At 39.4% G+C, this 15,808-nt stretch overlaps 2 protein-coding genes across 2 annotated transcripts in view; one reads left to right on the top strand and one right to left on the bottom strand.

The window, feature by feature from the left end:
* The window catches only part of LOC119418254 (protein eva-1 homolog C), a 104,707-nt gene extending 97,621 nt beyond the window's left edge, over positions 1 to 7,086 (bottom strand). The window contains exon 1 of the mRNA XM_037685516.1: positions 6,975 to 7,086. Coding sequence (XP_037541444.1) covers positions 6,975 to 7,086 — 112 coding nt within the window. The remainder of the gene's footprint in view (positions 1 to 6,974) is intronic.
* A 671-nt stretch (positions 7,087 to 7,757) lies between these two features.
* Positions 7,758 to 13,564, top strand: mrpl19 (mitochondrial ribosomal protein L19). The gene is made up of 6 exons (XM_037685515.1): positions 7,758 to 7,857; positions 8,026 to 8,137; positions 8,229 to 8,347; positions 9,710 to 9,844; positions 12,738 to 12,919; positions 13,156 to 13,564. Exons 1-6 carry the CDS (start codon positions 7,779 to 7,781, stop codon positions 13,369 to 13,371), a joined length of 843 nt encoding a protein of 280 aa, XP_037541443.1. The 5' UTR covers positions 7,758 to 7,778; the 3' UTR covers positions 13,372 to 13,564.
* The last annotated feature ends 2,244 nt before the right edge of the window (positions 13,565 to 15,808 follow it).

The raw sequence follows: 15,808 nt of genomic DNA, 5'->3' as shown, positions 1-15,808 counted from the left end.
AGGGCAATGTTTATTTTAAGTACCGTAGGTGGGATTTAAAACTTGTAATGGATCCAGCCTACTGGGAAACCAGTTCTGTTGAGGCTTCAACCTTCAGGTTTTCATCAAAATTCAAGATTTATTTTACAGTCAATGGAACTGAAAGAACGCTTAGACCTTTGTCACTGGATAAGCAGTTCTTTCAAACCAATTTTTTTTTTTTTAATGTTAAGAACAGGCACACCAAGACTAAAAACCTTTAAACCAATAGGATATATTTTGTATCAATTTCAGACCACTGACGTCTGACAAGAAACTTAAATAAGTTTTTTTTTTTTCCTGCATCATTACGCTACTTAAATGGCAACAAAACCCTCCTCTCCCCCTGGCTTTCCCACGTATTATTACCCTTTGTGCTGCTGTTGCAACGACCGGATCACTTTCCCCTTTTCAGAGTTTTTAAACTACCAACAACACAAGTATGGTAAGCTGAATTTCCATTTTGGAAAAGAGGAATACTGTATCATGGTGTGTTCATTGATGGATAATGAAAAGCTTACTTTAGTAGTGGCAGGGCAGCCGACTCAGGACCCAAAAGTCCCAGGTTCGATCCCCAGTCATTCCCACATGTGCTCTATAAATAAATATGACTTGACTTGACTTGACTTGACATGTGGTGCCTCTGAGCAAGACATCTAATTAGGCATGTCACAATAAAAAATTTTGCTGAGCAATTAATTGTCTCAGAAATTATTGCGATAAATGATAATATTGTTTGAACTCTGACAATAATTAGTAATTATTGTCAGATTTTAAAAGAAATGTTGATTTGTTTTGAGTGTAGTACCTTTTTTGACCACTGGGTGGCAGTATAAGATAGTTTGAACCGAAGGATGGATAGTGAGTGAGCAAGCAAGTTGTCTCTAAGAAAAACGGGAGGCAGACCCCTTGACGTGACATGGGCTGTCTCTCCTTCCTGTTTTTTCGGTTCTCAAAATGGCGGACGCTCAGTGTGGTTTGAGCTCTTTAGCATAGCATTTGTCACACAACGCTTTTAATTAAAAAAATCAAAACAAGTTCTCAGCTTCTATTTACAGAGAAAACAACTTTTTACACAAAGGCACGGGGTTTCAACCGTGAATTTTGGAGCTTTGACAAGGAGGAAATTTTTTCCCCCGAGGTCAGCCTGTTAGCTTAGCTCATAGCTTAGCTTCTCAGCTTAGCTGTTTTTAATGATCCAAAAATGCAATTTTGGGCAGTTGTAACGAATTTTTAAAAGAAAAGAGAAAGGGAGGGGTCAGTGAAGAGCACTGGAGTTGAGCCTTTTATCATCCAGTGTCTTCAGTAGAAAGAGAGAGAGACGAAGAAACGATAAAGCCGATAAATGACAATAAGGTCGATAGTGTTCATTTATCATGTGATTAACTGATTTATTGTTTATCGTGACAGGCGTACACTTAATCTCTAATTGCTCTCTGTGTGCTTACATAGCTGCCCACTGCTCCACCTGGGTGTATCCCAGGTATGATGGGTTAAATGCAGAGAACTAATTTCACCATTGTATGGGAACATACAATGATGACAACACATAGCACTTATATACTTATTTATACAATCAAGTACGTTCAGTAGGGCTTGGCATTGTGATATGAAGTTTTTCCATTGCATGGTACTTAACTGTACTTAACCCTTCTCTAGGCACTGCAGATAGTTTCCCCTCAACATCGAGAGCATGGCTGCTTATCAACACCAACACCATGTCAGTCTGTAGTAATGGAGACCAGCCAGTGGACGAAGGAAATAAAGAGAACTAAAGTGGTTTTGGGGGGTTTCTTTGGCAGGGATGTGCAGCAGAGAATAAAAACAGTCCGAGTTGCAACTTTTGGAAATTGATAGGGGAGCAGCATTCACAAGGGAGTCCCTAAAATGTCTCCAAACATCCATTGTCCTGCATGAGTCAGAGGTTTGCAGTCTTTGTCATGTTCATCAAGTTCATTCAACAAACGTTCTCTCAAAACAGTCAACGTTCTTGCAGGTATCTCAAACCTGTCGCAGCTTAGTTTCTGAAAATCTAGAGCTGTATTTTGGCACCTGCACCACCTTAAAACACCAACGTTTAAAGCCTGTGGGTTGACCCACGCCAGTAATGATTGATAATGACTCAAAACTGGTCATAATATCGTCTTTATTCCAGAAGTTTAGGTTAGAAGCCCTGCACACAAAATAGGTAGCAACTTCCAAAAATTGCCTGCCCAAAACACAAACACACACACAGCATGCTGTTTGCAAACACTTAAAATTAAATGAGTCTGCAAATTCGTTCACTGAAAATTCACCAATTTTTTTTCTACGATTTTGACTCACCAACTAGTCTCTAGCTGTCTCGGCCCATTGAGATACTCGTTGAGTGGTTGTATTATAGTATGGACATTTTGATTAAAGTTGTAACATGTTTGACTAATAGAACTCTGAACGCTGCGGATGGTTCTGGAAACCCGTGTCTTGATATTAAAGAATTTGTTCCGTTGTTTCCAAATCTGTAAATCAACCCCAATCCATGAAGGCAGCAAAAGATAACATACAAAAATAAACCTATCTGGACCCATTGACTTGATTTTCAACCAAATTAAATTCATGAATGGAGTCGTGTTGACTTTTCCTCTATCATCTGTGATAAACATGTGGGACGAGGGTCGACAGCAGGGAACAAAGAGCAAGATGGATGATAACTCCCTTTAACCACACATTCGTAGTTACTATGGCCTGACCTCAGCTGACCCCTTGGCCCCTCAACAGCCTCTCATCCCATTGACGGGGATTAAAAAGGCTTCTGCCTGCAGGGTTTTATGACAGAGAAACAGAACGAAGGTGGCCTCACTGTAACCCTTTGGCAACACTGTGGTTAGTCTGGTAAGATCGAATGGACAATGAAGTGGTTCTAAAACATTTGGCTGCATAAAGAAACAAAGAACCGTGACAGAGTTGCGTTTGCTTGCATGTAAAATGACACAGTCGGGAAAAGAATTTGTAGTAAAACCATGTTCCTGGTATCGTCTGGTCATTTTTCAACCACTTTCCCAACGCCTTCGCTGGGGGAAAACCTGCAACGTCTGTGCTCATAACGGCATTCAACTGGAGGAAGAATAAAAACTATGTAGAAGGTGCTACGTTGTTTCATACCAAGAGGTCGTTAGCTGGGTAGTGCACAACTTTGAGCAAATTAAGCTCTGAAATTTGAATCAAGGAAGCATCAATAAGGTGGAGTTTTGACAGAGATGCTGTAAACGCAGGGACTAAATGTTGCAGCGATCCCTCTACACTTCTAATTATGTCTGCAGGCGGCTGTGTACTGTAATAGAAGATGATAAAGGGGCAGAGTAAGAGCTAAATTACCCACCAACACGCTGTAGGTTCTTGCATTTCAGCAGGGATCTTGATGAAACTGATATTTCCATGTGCACACTGACGTAAAATGCGATTTCAAACAACTGTAATGAAAATGAAGCAGCCTTTCCTGCTAGATGTAGTTTATCACTGATAATCAAAATTAGAGTTTGATTGACAGATGATAAGTCTAAATCTACGACTTCTGTCACCTCAAAGGCTGACACCACTTGTCAACCAGAAAGTTCCTTGCGGTCTCCTGGGAGACTCCAAGTGGTCAAGAATGTGAGGACTGAGAATGTCTTTGTCCCCGAGGTATTCTGTAGCACCCTCTTTGTTAATTCATTCATCAGGATGCTTGGTCAGCATCTTTAAAAACGCATGCAAACAAACTAAACAAATTAAGCTGCAAACTATGAAATCCAATATCAAACTGAACTGGTTTTAGTTTGTGAAGGTCAACAAATATGGTGAAAATAGACAAGTGTAGAGTCTCAGAAAAGATGTTTGGGTGTAATAAGAATGAATCTGCTCGCTAAAGAAAAGAGAAATAACAAGAAAAACAAAAGTTAATAATATCGGAAATCAAGCAAAGCTGTAAAGCCACCCCCTAAAAATGAAACTCAGCATTCAAGCGCTTTTGTGAAACTTCTGTTAGACGGGTGAGTGTACAAATGTTATTTTTAACTCACTCCCAAACACCTCTTCCATGACTGTTTCCATTTTTTTGTCACTTTGTTTCTGGAAGTAAGCCTGTCACGATAACAACTTTTGCTGGGCGATTAATTGTCTCAGAAATTATTGCGATAAACGATGATATTGTTTGAAATTTGACAATAATTGGTAATTATTGTCAAATTTAAGAAGAAATGTTGGTTAATTTGAGTGTTGTTCATTTTTTGATCAAGCGATGGCAGTTTAAGATTGTTTGAACAGAAGGATGGATAGATGGTGAGGGAGCGAGCAGCGTGTCACTTTAAGAAAAATGGGAGGGAGGCCCCTTGACGTGACATGGGCTGTCTCTCCTTTTTTTTTTTCGTTCTCAAAATGGCGGACGCTTTGTGTGGTTTGAGCTCTTTAGCATAGCATTTGTCACACAAAGCTTTTAATAAATAAAAAAAAATCAGTAAACAAGTTCTCAACTTCAGTTTGCAGAGAAAAAACAACTTTTTACATGAAGGCACGGGTTTCGACCGTGTATTTTGGAGCTTCGGCAAGACGGAGGTATTTTCCCCGAGGTCAGCCTGTTAGCTTAGCTCGTAGCTTAGCTTCTCAGTTTAGCTGCTTTTAACGAATCAAAAACGTGATTTTGGATGGTTAAAATGGATTTTGAAGAGAAAGGTAGGGGTCAGTGAAGAGCACCGGAGTTGAGCCTTTTGTCATCCAGTGTCTTCAGTAGAAAGAGACACGAAGAAACGATAAAGCCGATAAATGGCAACGAGGTCGATAATTTTCATTTATGTGATTAATTGATTTATTGTTTATTGTGACAGGCCTATCTGTAAGTCAACAACAAAGATGTATGTGGTAGTTCTGCTCACGTACATTTGATGGGTTTTCCTGACATTGCAGTGGGTGCCTTTAACTTCCAGACTTTAACATCATCTTGTGTAAACTTTGTCCATGTCAGCAGAAATCCAGGATCAGCTGGATTTTGCTGCGCTAATCTAATCACCCTAAAATCCTAGTATTTGTGATAAAAAACAGCCGCTCACACAAACTATGAACAAGCCTTCATCAGACAGTGCTCTTTATCAGCTCATGCACACAGAATCATACACAAGGGGCGGGCATGTTACACACATTTAGCACCTCTCTCTGTGGTGTTATTCTGCAGTTTCTAACCATTAGACCCATTAGAGGCCAATTAACATTGACACAGAGCTGCTTTTCTGTTTTACAGCACTGTAAACAAAACCTGCAGGCTGGCCTTGGGCTCACTAATACAACACACTAGTTTAGTACAGCAGACATAAAATCAGTGCCTGTTACCTGATGTGACCACTAATTAAGCATATGCAGCTTGTTGGACTTTGAGTTGTGCAGCATTTATAAAACAGTTCTCAGCAAGCAACTCTAATTAATTGCATAATTCAAATGATCTCATTTTCCTATGGGGTGCCGTTTGTAAAGTTACACAGTCAAAAATTAACAGCAATATTTTGGTTTATTTAGACTTTCATTAGAAAAAAAAGTTTTTTTTTTTCAAAGTCAGATTTTCACCATGTTATTTATACATTTATCAATGTCATAGTTCCAAACTAAATATTTAATTTATAAGCTAAATATTTAGTTTACAAACTAAACACTTGACTTGCAAGTTAAATATTTAGTTAGCAAGGTAAATATTTAGTTCCACACTAAATATTTATGTCCAAACCTAATATTTAATTTACAAACTAAATATTTAACTTGCAAGTGAAGTATTTAGTTCGTGAAATAAATAGTTAGATGTAAATTAGATATTTAATTTTTGAGCTAAATATTTATTTTCAAAACTAAACATTTAGTTTCTAAGCTAAACATTTAATTCCTAAACTAAATATTTCATTAGCAAATTTAGCTTGGACATAAATATATATTTTCCTAGCTAAAGATTTAATTTCCAAAATAAATATTTAATTTGCTAACTAAATATTTAGCTCAGACCTAAATATTTAACTTACTAGCTAAATATTTAACTTACAAGATAAATCAGACCTAAATACTTAACTTACAAGTCAAATTTTCAGGTCCGAGCTAAATTTTTAGTTAGCAAATGTAATATTCATTTTGGAAATTAAATGTTTAGCTTGGAAAATAAACATTTATGTTGAAGCTAAATATTCAGTTAGCAAACTAAATATTTAGTACAGGAGTTAAAATGTTTAGATTAGAAATTAAAGATTTATTTTGGAAAATAAATAGTTTTGAAAATAAATTATATAGCTTTGAAATTAAATATTTAATTTACACCTAAATATTTAGTTTGCCAAACTAAATATTTAACTTGCAAGTTAAATATTTAGTTTGTAAACTAAATATGTATTGTGGAACTATGGCATTTATAAATGTATGAACAACATGGTGAAAATATGACTTTGGGAAGAAAACAACTTTGTTTTTCTTATTAAAGGCTAAATAAAACAAAAATATTGCTATTAATTTTTGATTGTGTAACTTTACAAACGGCACCCCACAATTTGCATCATCGGATTGCTGCAGGTTTATAATGATGTGCTGGAAAAACTACCTTCCCCCCCCCCCCCCCCCCTCCGTGTTCTGACCTTTAGGGAAGCAGAGCCTGTTTGGGTTATTATTTAGAAACAGTCGCAGTAACGGGCATAAGATAAGCACGATATGGGTCCTTTCCGCGTGTTTAGGATGTGTCCCGGTTGGTTTCCAAACATTTGGGTGCGCATGCTGCAGCACGCCACAGACACGGGCCGTGATGAGACTCAAGACAATCTCAGCAGGATGAACAAAGGCTCCAATTGGCTGCGTCATATTAATCAGTGCTGGGGTCTGAGATTTCAGGTTTCACATGGAATGTGTAAATAATGAGGTGTTTGGTTTTATATTAAAAGTCAAAAGAAAGTGACAACTTTTTCATCAAAGCACAAGTTTCCGACCTGAAAAGTGTGAGGAGCCTTCGGAGAGAGCGCAGAGGTGGATCAGACGCGTTATTCCCAGCAGGAGCGCAAAACTGACGGCTGAGAAAGTCCCATCTGAGAAGAACATCATTGAAGCCTCGGAGTTTGTAATCCCTCTCTCCGAATCACGAGAAAAGTCCGAGCAGCGAGGTCCAGGTTCAGGAGATGCGCGAGCCCATGTTTCTAGCCTCCCTTCATCCTCCCACCGAGCAGCTGCTGGCACCGAGCTCTTTCCTGGGAGTTTGGAGACGAGCGCAGAGCGCGTTCCCAGCTGCGTGTTCAGGAGGAGGCAGTCCACCTGCAGGAAGCAGGAGCGGCGCGCCACTGTCTCGGGAGCGCGCACAAATTGACGCGTCAATTAGGTTCGCTCTTCCTGGTTCCTGGCACAAATTCTTTCGGGCACGGTTACTTTGGCGCAACACTGTGCCAAATATAAACGTTACTAGAAATAATTTGCAGCTTGTGGTTTACAATCTGCATTTGCATGGAAAACAAGGTGATGTCATCTTGTCGATGTTTGTAAACATATTCAGTAAATAGTAATGTGCACAATGAGCTAAATTACAATACTATTCTACCGTTTATGTTAAGTCGGTACTCACATGATTCAATGTATGTATTTTTAAAAGAATCCTTGTTTTGTTTTTGAACATGAATTTAAAGCGGACGGATCGCTGGCACCACCTGGTGGATAAAATACGACACTACAGCTCGGCGAAATTGCGCGTTAAAGACTTTTTGGCCGTCTCAGCTTCCATACAATGTGATAACAGAAGGTCAATCATGGCGGCTTGCGTTAAGGGTTTCGAAAAGTTTAACCTTTCGCTTAGGTTATGTCGAAGTTTTATGTTCCAGAATGAACGTAAGTGTGTTAAATGTGTTTTAAGGGTCTGTAATATATTATAATTAACTAACTGAGCGTGAACGTGTCTTAGTTGCAATTAACGTCCGTTACATGTGCAAAAGAAGCTAGCGCTTTAGCTAGCTGTTTTAATTTGGTCAACTGAGAATAAAACGGTTGTGTTTTCAGGGTTCTTGTCGACGTCTGTGCGTCTTCACGGGGACAGTGAGCCTCCAAAATTTGTCCCTCCATCCAAACCCGTCATTTTAGATAAGACGCAAACTGCGGAGTCTCAGCGAAAGTACGAATTTTTATTTTATTTTGTACAGAATCGCTGCACGTGTGTTGCTGTGCAAGTTGTGTTTAAAGTACCTCTGGCTGATTTCTTCCAGGTTTCTAAGCCCAGAGTTCATTCCACCCAGACAGAGGACAGATCCTTTTAAGTTTTATATGGAGAGGAAAGACATGATCCGCAGGAGGAAAGTCCTCAACATCCCTGAATTCTACGTGGGTAAGAAACTAAGATTAGTGTCCTGATGCATGCTCAATTAGATTAAGGTTAGTGTGTTCCTACAGCATCTACTGGAGGGAATTACCCAAATAACTTTATGTATTCTGCATGAATAATGTTGTCTTTTGCCTTGTCAACATTATGCAAAAGTCCTTTTTGACAAACAGGGTCATTTGTCCCAAAACACTAAATTTATTAGGGAAAAAGAAAAATCATTATATAATTAATAAAAGTAAATTTAATCTCCTGTGCATATTAAGGCGGTAAAGCCCATGTTCTGTTTAAAGTAAAATATTTTGTTTTTAATTCTTGAAAACATTTTGCGGTAAATTAAACAAAAAAGCATCCAAATGGTTGAACAACAACAACAGCAAAATAATAATTACTGTCACAAGAGTTATGTGATTGGTGTTCTCACTCCCTCTAGGAAATAAACACCATCGTTCTTCTGTTACTGATGGATTTATTCATCTGAACGGCACTTATGGTCATCAAATCCACCGTTGGAACTGCTCAAAACACACAATATTCATATATTGCACACAAATTTACTATAAATATGTACAATGAAACATAACACAAATAAGCATACCTCGCTGGCTGCACATAAACCAAAGAGGGAACGAGTCAGCTGGAACAAAAGTAAATCTTCAACCAAAAAAAGTCAGTGTAGCTTCTTAGAGCTTTAGGCAAGGAGGCATCAAACTTTTCCTCCTGTACACGCCCTCTTGGAGGAGGGTTGTAACAAATTAAAGTGTCCCCAGTGCAACGTAGCACTGAAAAATGGTTCCTACATGGTTTAACTTACAAACAAATCAATATTCAAAATAAATGAATAATGTAAACCACACATGTAAACAAAACATATCACATAATAACATAAATAATATTTATGGCAGTTAAATGTGTTGCTCAGTTGTGATCAATAAACGATTGACACGCAGATTATTGCAATGTGCAGTTTTATTAACGGTGTCTTTTCATTTGTATCCCATCAGTATTGTTTAAGTCTAATATTACATTTTTTTAGGCATATTAAAAACAATGTTTGTGTAGATTAGGATCTGTTTTGAAGTTTTATTGAAGTACATCATGTCTGATGCAGGACTCAGTTTGTCACCAGCAGAAGACTGAAATGCAACAAGATGACGACACTGGAAAAAACATGGGCGTGCCATAAAAACCTTTATTCAAATTATGACAAACTGATCGGGATATTCTCGAAAAATAATGATGATCTCATAATTTTGACAGAATTACTCAGTTATTGACAGATGCGTCTTGACTCATCGTTTGAATTAATTTAGTTATCTGTGCCAGCGTTGATCATTTTCTCATTTAAAAACAAAAAATGTTTTTCAGGAAGTATCCTTGCAGTGACGATGGCTGATCGCAACGCTAGTGGGAAAAAAAATCGCTTTGTTGGCATCTGTATCCAGAGGGGTGGGAAAGGACTGGGGGCCACGTTCATCCTGAGAAACATCTTGAATGGTCAAGGTAAGATTTGTTTTCTAACACTTGACGGCTAAAATAGCAACATTCAGTGTATTAAAGCACAAACTGCAAGGGGAAAAGATTTTAGTAAATCAAAACATATATACAGTTGTCCCTCGCTATATCACAGTTCATTTTTTGCGGCTTCACTGTATCGTGGGTTTTTAAAAATATATATCTAATTCTGTATTGCGAGATTTTGCGGTACATACTCTATGCCACTGATACCGCTTGCGCAAGTGGAGGAGGAAGCCACCTCTCATCTCCTCTGCCCTGTGCACGTGCTCCGCTGCATCGCACGCATGGCCGTATCACGCCGCTCTTAGCGTCTGTTTTTGCACGTCAGAGATCAGTCTCAAGGACTTGCTCTGTCGGCTCAGCAGCCGTATATTTTCTCTGGATATCAGTCCCTGAGCAGAGTTATGATTTATGACCCAAAATGATGTGCTTGATGGGCGGGCCGGGTCGAGCTCGGGCTTCTGTGGTGCAGTTTTACGACTCACAGCCCAAAGAAAACTAAATAAGAATGTACAATATAAATTTGTGTTAATCTGCTTGTTGAGGAGGAGGCAGTAAGTTTATATGTAGAGGATGAGGGAAGAAAGGAAATAGTTAATCAGACTGTGAAAAGAGAGAGTAGCGCGGGCGCATTGCACAGCTAATTGTGCATGTGGCCCCGCCCACCCTGCTTTGATTGGGTGTGGGTTATCATCAGCAACAGTGTGACTCCGGTTCATTTTGCACGACTCTCTTTTAGGTTTAAATTAAAATAGCCTTGTTCTATATTTTTTCCAAATAATTTTGCTCTAAAATGTGTTTTGTTCATCTGTATAATAGCCTAGTGTTAGAGTTTTTATTTTTAGGCTATTCGTTTTGTACATTAATGTAAGATATCCATTTGGTGACTCATTAATAAACAATAAATCTTATATCTTCCTTTCTTTGAAATGCGTTTTTAAAACTATCATGTCAAAACTGGTTTACTTACAAAAGCAGTAAAAGCTTAATTAAACTATGTCTGCGCTTCCGGTTCAGGCCTCTACTTAGAATTATTTGGTCGTATCGGGCTCGGGCTGGGTCGGATTCTTTAGGTCCGAATGCAACTCCACTCCAGAGGAGCTCAGCGCTCACTCCACCAGAGGAATCTCGTCCTCCACGGATCTGCACAGAGGAGTGTCAGTGCAGGACATCTGCACAGCAGCTTCCTGGACTTCTCCGTGCGCATTCATTCATTTTTATCTGCGCGACGTCTCCAGCTTCTCCCTGACTCACTCCGTCCTCAGAGTTTTGTTATAGTGATGCTGCAGATGTTTTCGTGAGCTCTCCATCCTGCCTGTTCTCACAGCAGCAGCGTTTGACATTTCAGCTTTCAGTCTGACGCCGATTATTTCTCTCTCTGCTGCTCAGCCCGTCTCAGGCGCACAGATTCAGTGGCGTGTGATTCGAAGGCTCAATATGGATTGTTTCAAAGAGTGTAAGCAGTTATCTGTGTGACTGTGGTGCTGAACGGACTCGGTGAGAAATAGACTACATCCTGCTTCACCTTTAACCTGCTAGCAATAGCCTTAAAGGAATAAACGCCTATATGAAATAAAACGTTGAGTATGCACTGTAACCCCAGATTCTATGAGTACAGGCACAGTCCTTTAAGATCAGGGCCTCACTGGCTCCTAAATGACTGAAGGAAAACACTGTTGGGGAGTCTGTTCCTGGTCTCAGTGCAATTTATAGACTGGGGTGGGACCCACACCGCAGGTGGGCGTGGTCGAAAGTTTTCAGTGCTGCGCGCTACTGGTAAACGTGAGTGGGAAAGGTTTGTAGGAGTGTAGGAAGGGTTTATAAAGCCTTAATAAATAATATATATATATATATTTATATGAATAAAATAAATACAACAAAGCTACATTGTGGATTTTCACCTATTGCAGGGGTCTCTGGAACATAAGCACCATGATGTTGTTTGAGGCTTAGTTCTTGCTCTATTTCAAAAGGTTAATTTATTAAGATTTATTTTTAATTCTTGCTGCCATTACCCGCTGCATTACAGTGTTTCCCCTCCATTCTTTATTTAAAACTACCCACTGTTTGCAGTCTGTCTGCACCCTGATGCTAAAACTGTCTAAACTGGGTTGGATCCATCCATAAAGACATTTCTGATAATAGGATTTTTTTTAAATATATATATTTGTTAACGTTGCTAACGTACATTTTTAAAATATGACATTAGCTTTACCGTCTCTATTGCAAGAAGTGAGCTGAGTGAGTGTAAAGTAAAACGTGTGTGTGTTCATGCATGTGTGCACTTAGTGTATGTTACCAATTTAAGACCTTTTCTGATTGTACCGTATTTTCCGCTGTACACGTCGCACCGCGCTATAAGTCGCATCAGTCCAAATGTGTCTAATAAAGTGGAGAAATCCATAATTATGTCGCTTTGCCGTATATGTCGCATCTATTATGCGTCACCGCTGACAACCCAGAAATGTGGGCCGGTGTTGTACCAAAAATCAATTGGCTGCCAAATGGCAGCCATGGGAGTGTGCATGGGAGGATTTCAACAAGAATTTAACAAGATTAACACTTAAAAACAATTATTTGTTTGCTTGAAATTATAGCAAAGGTGTGTCTCAGTTGAACTTGTAAGTGTAAGTCGCAGGGCACGTAAATTATGCAAAAACTGTGATTTATATGGCGAAAAATACAGCAATCACTCACCTTGTGAGGACTGGATGTTTTTATGAGGACCAAAGCATGGTTATATTATAATGGAAGATCATTTATGAGTTACAGGCTCAGGTGTGAATAGAGTTTAAGTTGGGGTTAGGTAATGGTAATGAATGGAAGTCAGTACAATGTCCTAATAAGATATATGAACTTATTTGTGTGTGTGCGTTAGGTGTGGAGATCTGCTTTGAGCTGTACAACCCTCACGTACAGAATATTGAAGTGCTGAAGCTGGAGAAAAGGCTGGATGACAATCTGATGTATCTAAGAGATGCTCTGCCTGAGTACAGCACCGTGGACCCAGAAATGAAGCCTGTGCCCATCTCCCTTTCTGGAGAGGTGCCTGTGAACAAGGTGAGACGTTCAAGGTGCTGCCAAATGTAGCTACATTTATTGCAGATATTTATATTTCTTTTAATTATTAAAGGTCTTGTTTTTTTTTTTTGTTTTCTTGTAGTGAAGCATGCATATGGTTGTGACTGCTGTCATTAAAAATATTTTAATTTGTTGTGGTGCCAATAAGTGATGTTTGTTTTCATATATAAACACTCAGTAGTAAAACGCACCTTTAAAAACTGTCTGTTTACCAGTGTAAAGTCCTAATGCGCCCCAAGCCATGGTCCAAAAACTGGGAATGGACCAAGTTCAACATTCAGGGCGCCCACTTCAACCTGACGCCTAGACAGAAGGAGAAAGTTGAAAAGTTAGCGCAGCCTTGGCTCGAGTACGACATGCTGAAGGAGTACGACACGACCCAACTGGAGGAGGACATCCACAAGGAAGTCCAGGAGGAGATGAGCAAGTGAAGAGCTCCTTCATGACAGACTTAAATGTTAACGGAGGAACGTCTGGAACATTTTGTGTGGATGTGTGACAGCAGACATGTTAAAGCGCAGTGGTTGACTGCAGCCGCAGTACGAAGCAGAGTGGATGTTTCTTTTGTCCATAACCTTCTTGTCTCTGTGATCAGTTTGCTGGGAGCTTTTTCAGTCACTGATGTTGCCTCTGACATTTGTTACCGTCATTAATAAAATGTCTTCAATATCAAATATAACAAACGGTCTACACTTTCATTCCTTATACAGTAGTCCCTTGCTACTTGACGGTTTGACTTTTGCTGACTTGCTCTTTCGCGGTTTTTCGCACGAGGGAAAAAAATTGTACACTTACGACGCTCACCTTCAATATTACGTGATTGGGTCAGTACAGAAAAAAAGTTTAACGAAAAAATAAAATACTTTGGACGGGCGCCGCCATTTTGTAGTTCTCTTTCAATTAGCTTGTATAGTATTGCCGCTCATAAGGACTACATTTCCCAGAAGCCAACAATGCCCCACTCAGAAGCCCCGTTGCCTTCTGCTGAAATACTAGAGGAAAAGTTTTGGTCTAATCAGAAAAAAGTTCAGTCATTCACAGTGACTTTGGCGTCCAGCGGATTCAGAGAGCTGCACGGAACCGGACCAGAACCAGAGCGAAACAGAACCTCCGGACCCATCGGTGAACTCGAGAGGTGGTAGCCGGCTCACAAGGACATCAGAGCAGGGACGCGCCGCCATAGGTCTGGTCTCTCTGGAGCCCTGAGCCAGAGAGACGACCAGAACCGGCAGCGTAGGTCCACCGAAACAGAATCGAGCCGCTGTTGTTCTGCAGAGCTGGTGAGTAAAATTTAGTAGCTACATATACGTATGTTGTGAAAACGACGTTAAGTTTTTAAGAGTTTACAACATTGCAAGAGTGTGGGAAGGATTTCTAAAGCCTTAAAATATATAAATACTAAAATATAACGTCCCTACTTCGCAGATTTTCATTTATTGCGGGGGTTCTGGAACGGCTATATTCTTTTTTAGCAATACATATTCTTCAACCTTTTCTTATTTTTCTGTTTATACAGTTTCAGTTCTTCTCTGCTCTTTCTCCAGACTTCTTGGTTGCAAACAAGCAGAGAAGAAAACATTAACTGGAATTTAACAAAATAATTAACACCAAGTATGACTGCATTATTGTTTAGTAACAAACGAACACTTTAAGCTCTTTTTCATGTGCGCAATTAATTTTCATGATAAATCTGATGTTTATTTCAATAAGAGATTTGAAATAATCTGCCACTTTTATGTCACATATCCTAAAAAGAGTACAGCAAATGTTAGATTTGTGCATTTCTACCTATAAATTATGTGAAAAACTCTCCCTTCTTACCATACAGGTGCATTTTGGGAGTAGAAACTGATTTTCCAGTTGAAGCAGATGGCCGCTCGTCCTGAGCCTGGTTCTGCTGGAGCTTTCCTCCTGTTTAAAAGGGAGTTTTTCCTTTCCACTGTTTCCTTTGTGCTTGCTCAGGATGGGAGAACGCGACAAAGTGAAGATTCAAAGCGTCTGCTGGCTTCCTTAGATAGAGAACTTTACTAAAAGGCTTTTTATGCATGTGCATATTTTTGTACGAGACAACTTCTGTTGGTGCAGTAGAAATAAAAATTGAATTTTCAGGTCAAGCAGGATGAAAAAAAAAAAAAGTTTGTGAAAGTTTGGGTCAGAGTTGCAACACAAGGTGGTGCTGCTCCTCTTCTTGAACTCGTGCTCCTTTTTGAAGGAAAAGTCTTTCCAAGCTAAAATAAATAATCATGAATTATTTAAACAAATGGTGACAGGCCCAAAAAATACTGTTTCTGCTTCAATTTCTTGAGCCAAAACAAAAAAAACATTCTGATGCTTTTATATATTTAACAAACTCATTTTGCAAAACATCTTGTTTTTCAGCTAGAGGGGAAAAAGTCTGGGAGCACCGACCAAAGACACCCGGTAGTGTTTTACTGTTGTGGATGGAAAATTGCGGTGTTGACTTGGTATGTTAGAGCGTCAGTTGAGCAGTATAAAAACACTTGGACTCCTTATGTTATGTCTGTGAATGTGTGTGTGTGTGTGTGTGTGTAAACACACAGGAGGACTCCCTGCACTCTAATTTCTCCATATTACAGGATGAGACGTGAAGAAAATGGTCTCTAATACGGGAGGAGCAGATGTTTGCTGGGCTCATTACGGACCACACAGATTCCCTGTGTGGCGATGCAGAGGGATAATGTTGGCGCTGCGTTCAGAGGCATAAAGAAAAAGGCTTTTACCAGTAACTGTAATGGTGAGTGATACATTTAGGTGAAGAATCTTCTATTTATGTTGCATAAAGAAAAGTTTTTGCTCATGCAGTGGTGGAAGTAATTTACTCCCTGCTCAGTTGGACCTGACCTGCAG

The sequence above is a fragment of the Nematolebias whitei genome, chromosome 12 (assembly GCF_014905685.2).
Source record: "Nematolebias whitei isolate Nwh7 chromosome 12, NemWhi1, whole genome shotgun sequence".
Lineage (NCBI taxonomy): Eukaryota > Metazoa > Chordata > Actinopteri > Cyprinodontiformes > Rivulidae > Nematolebias > Nematolebias whitei.
Note: the sequence above shows the minus strand (reverse complement) of the source record. Positions and strands in the feature narration are given on the sequence as shown.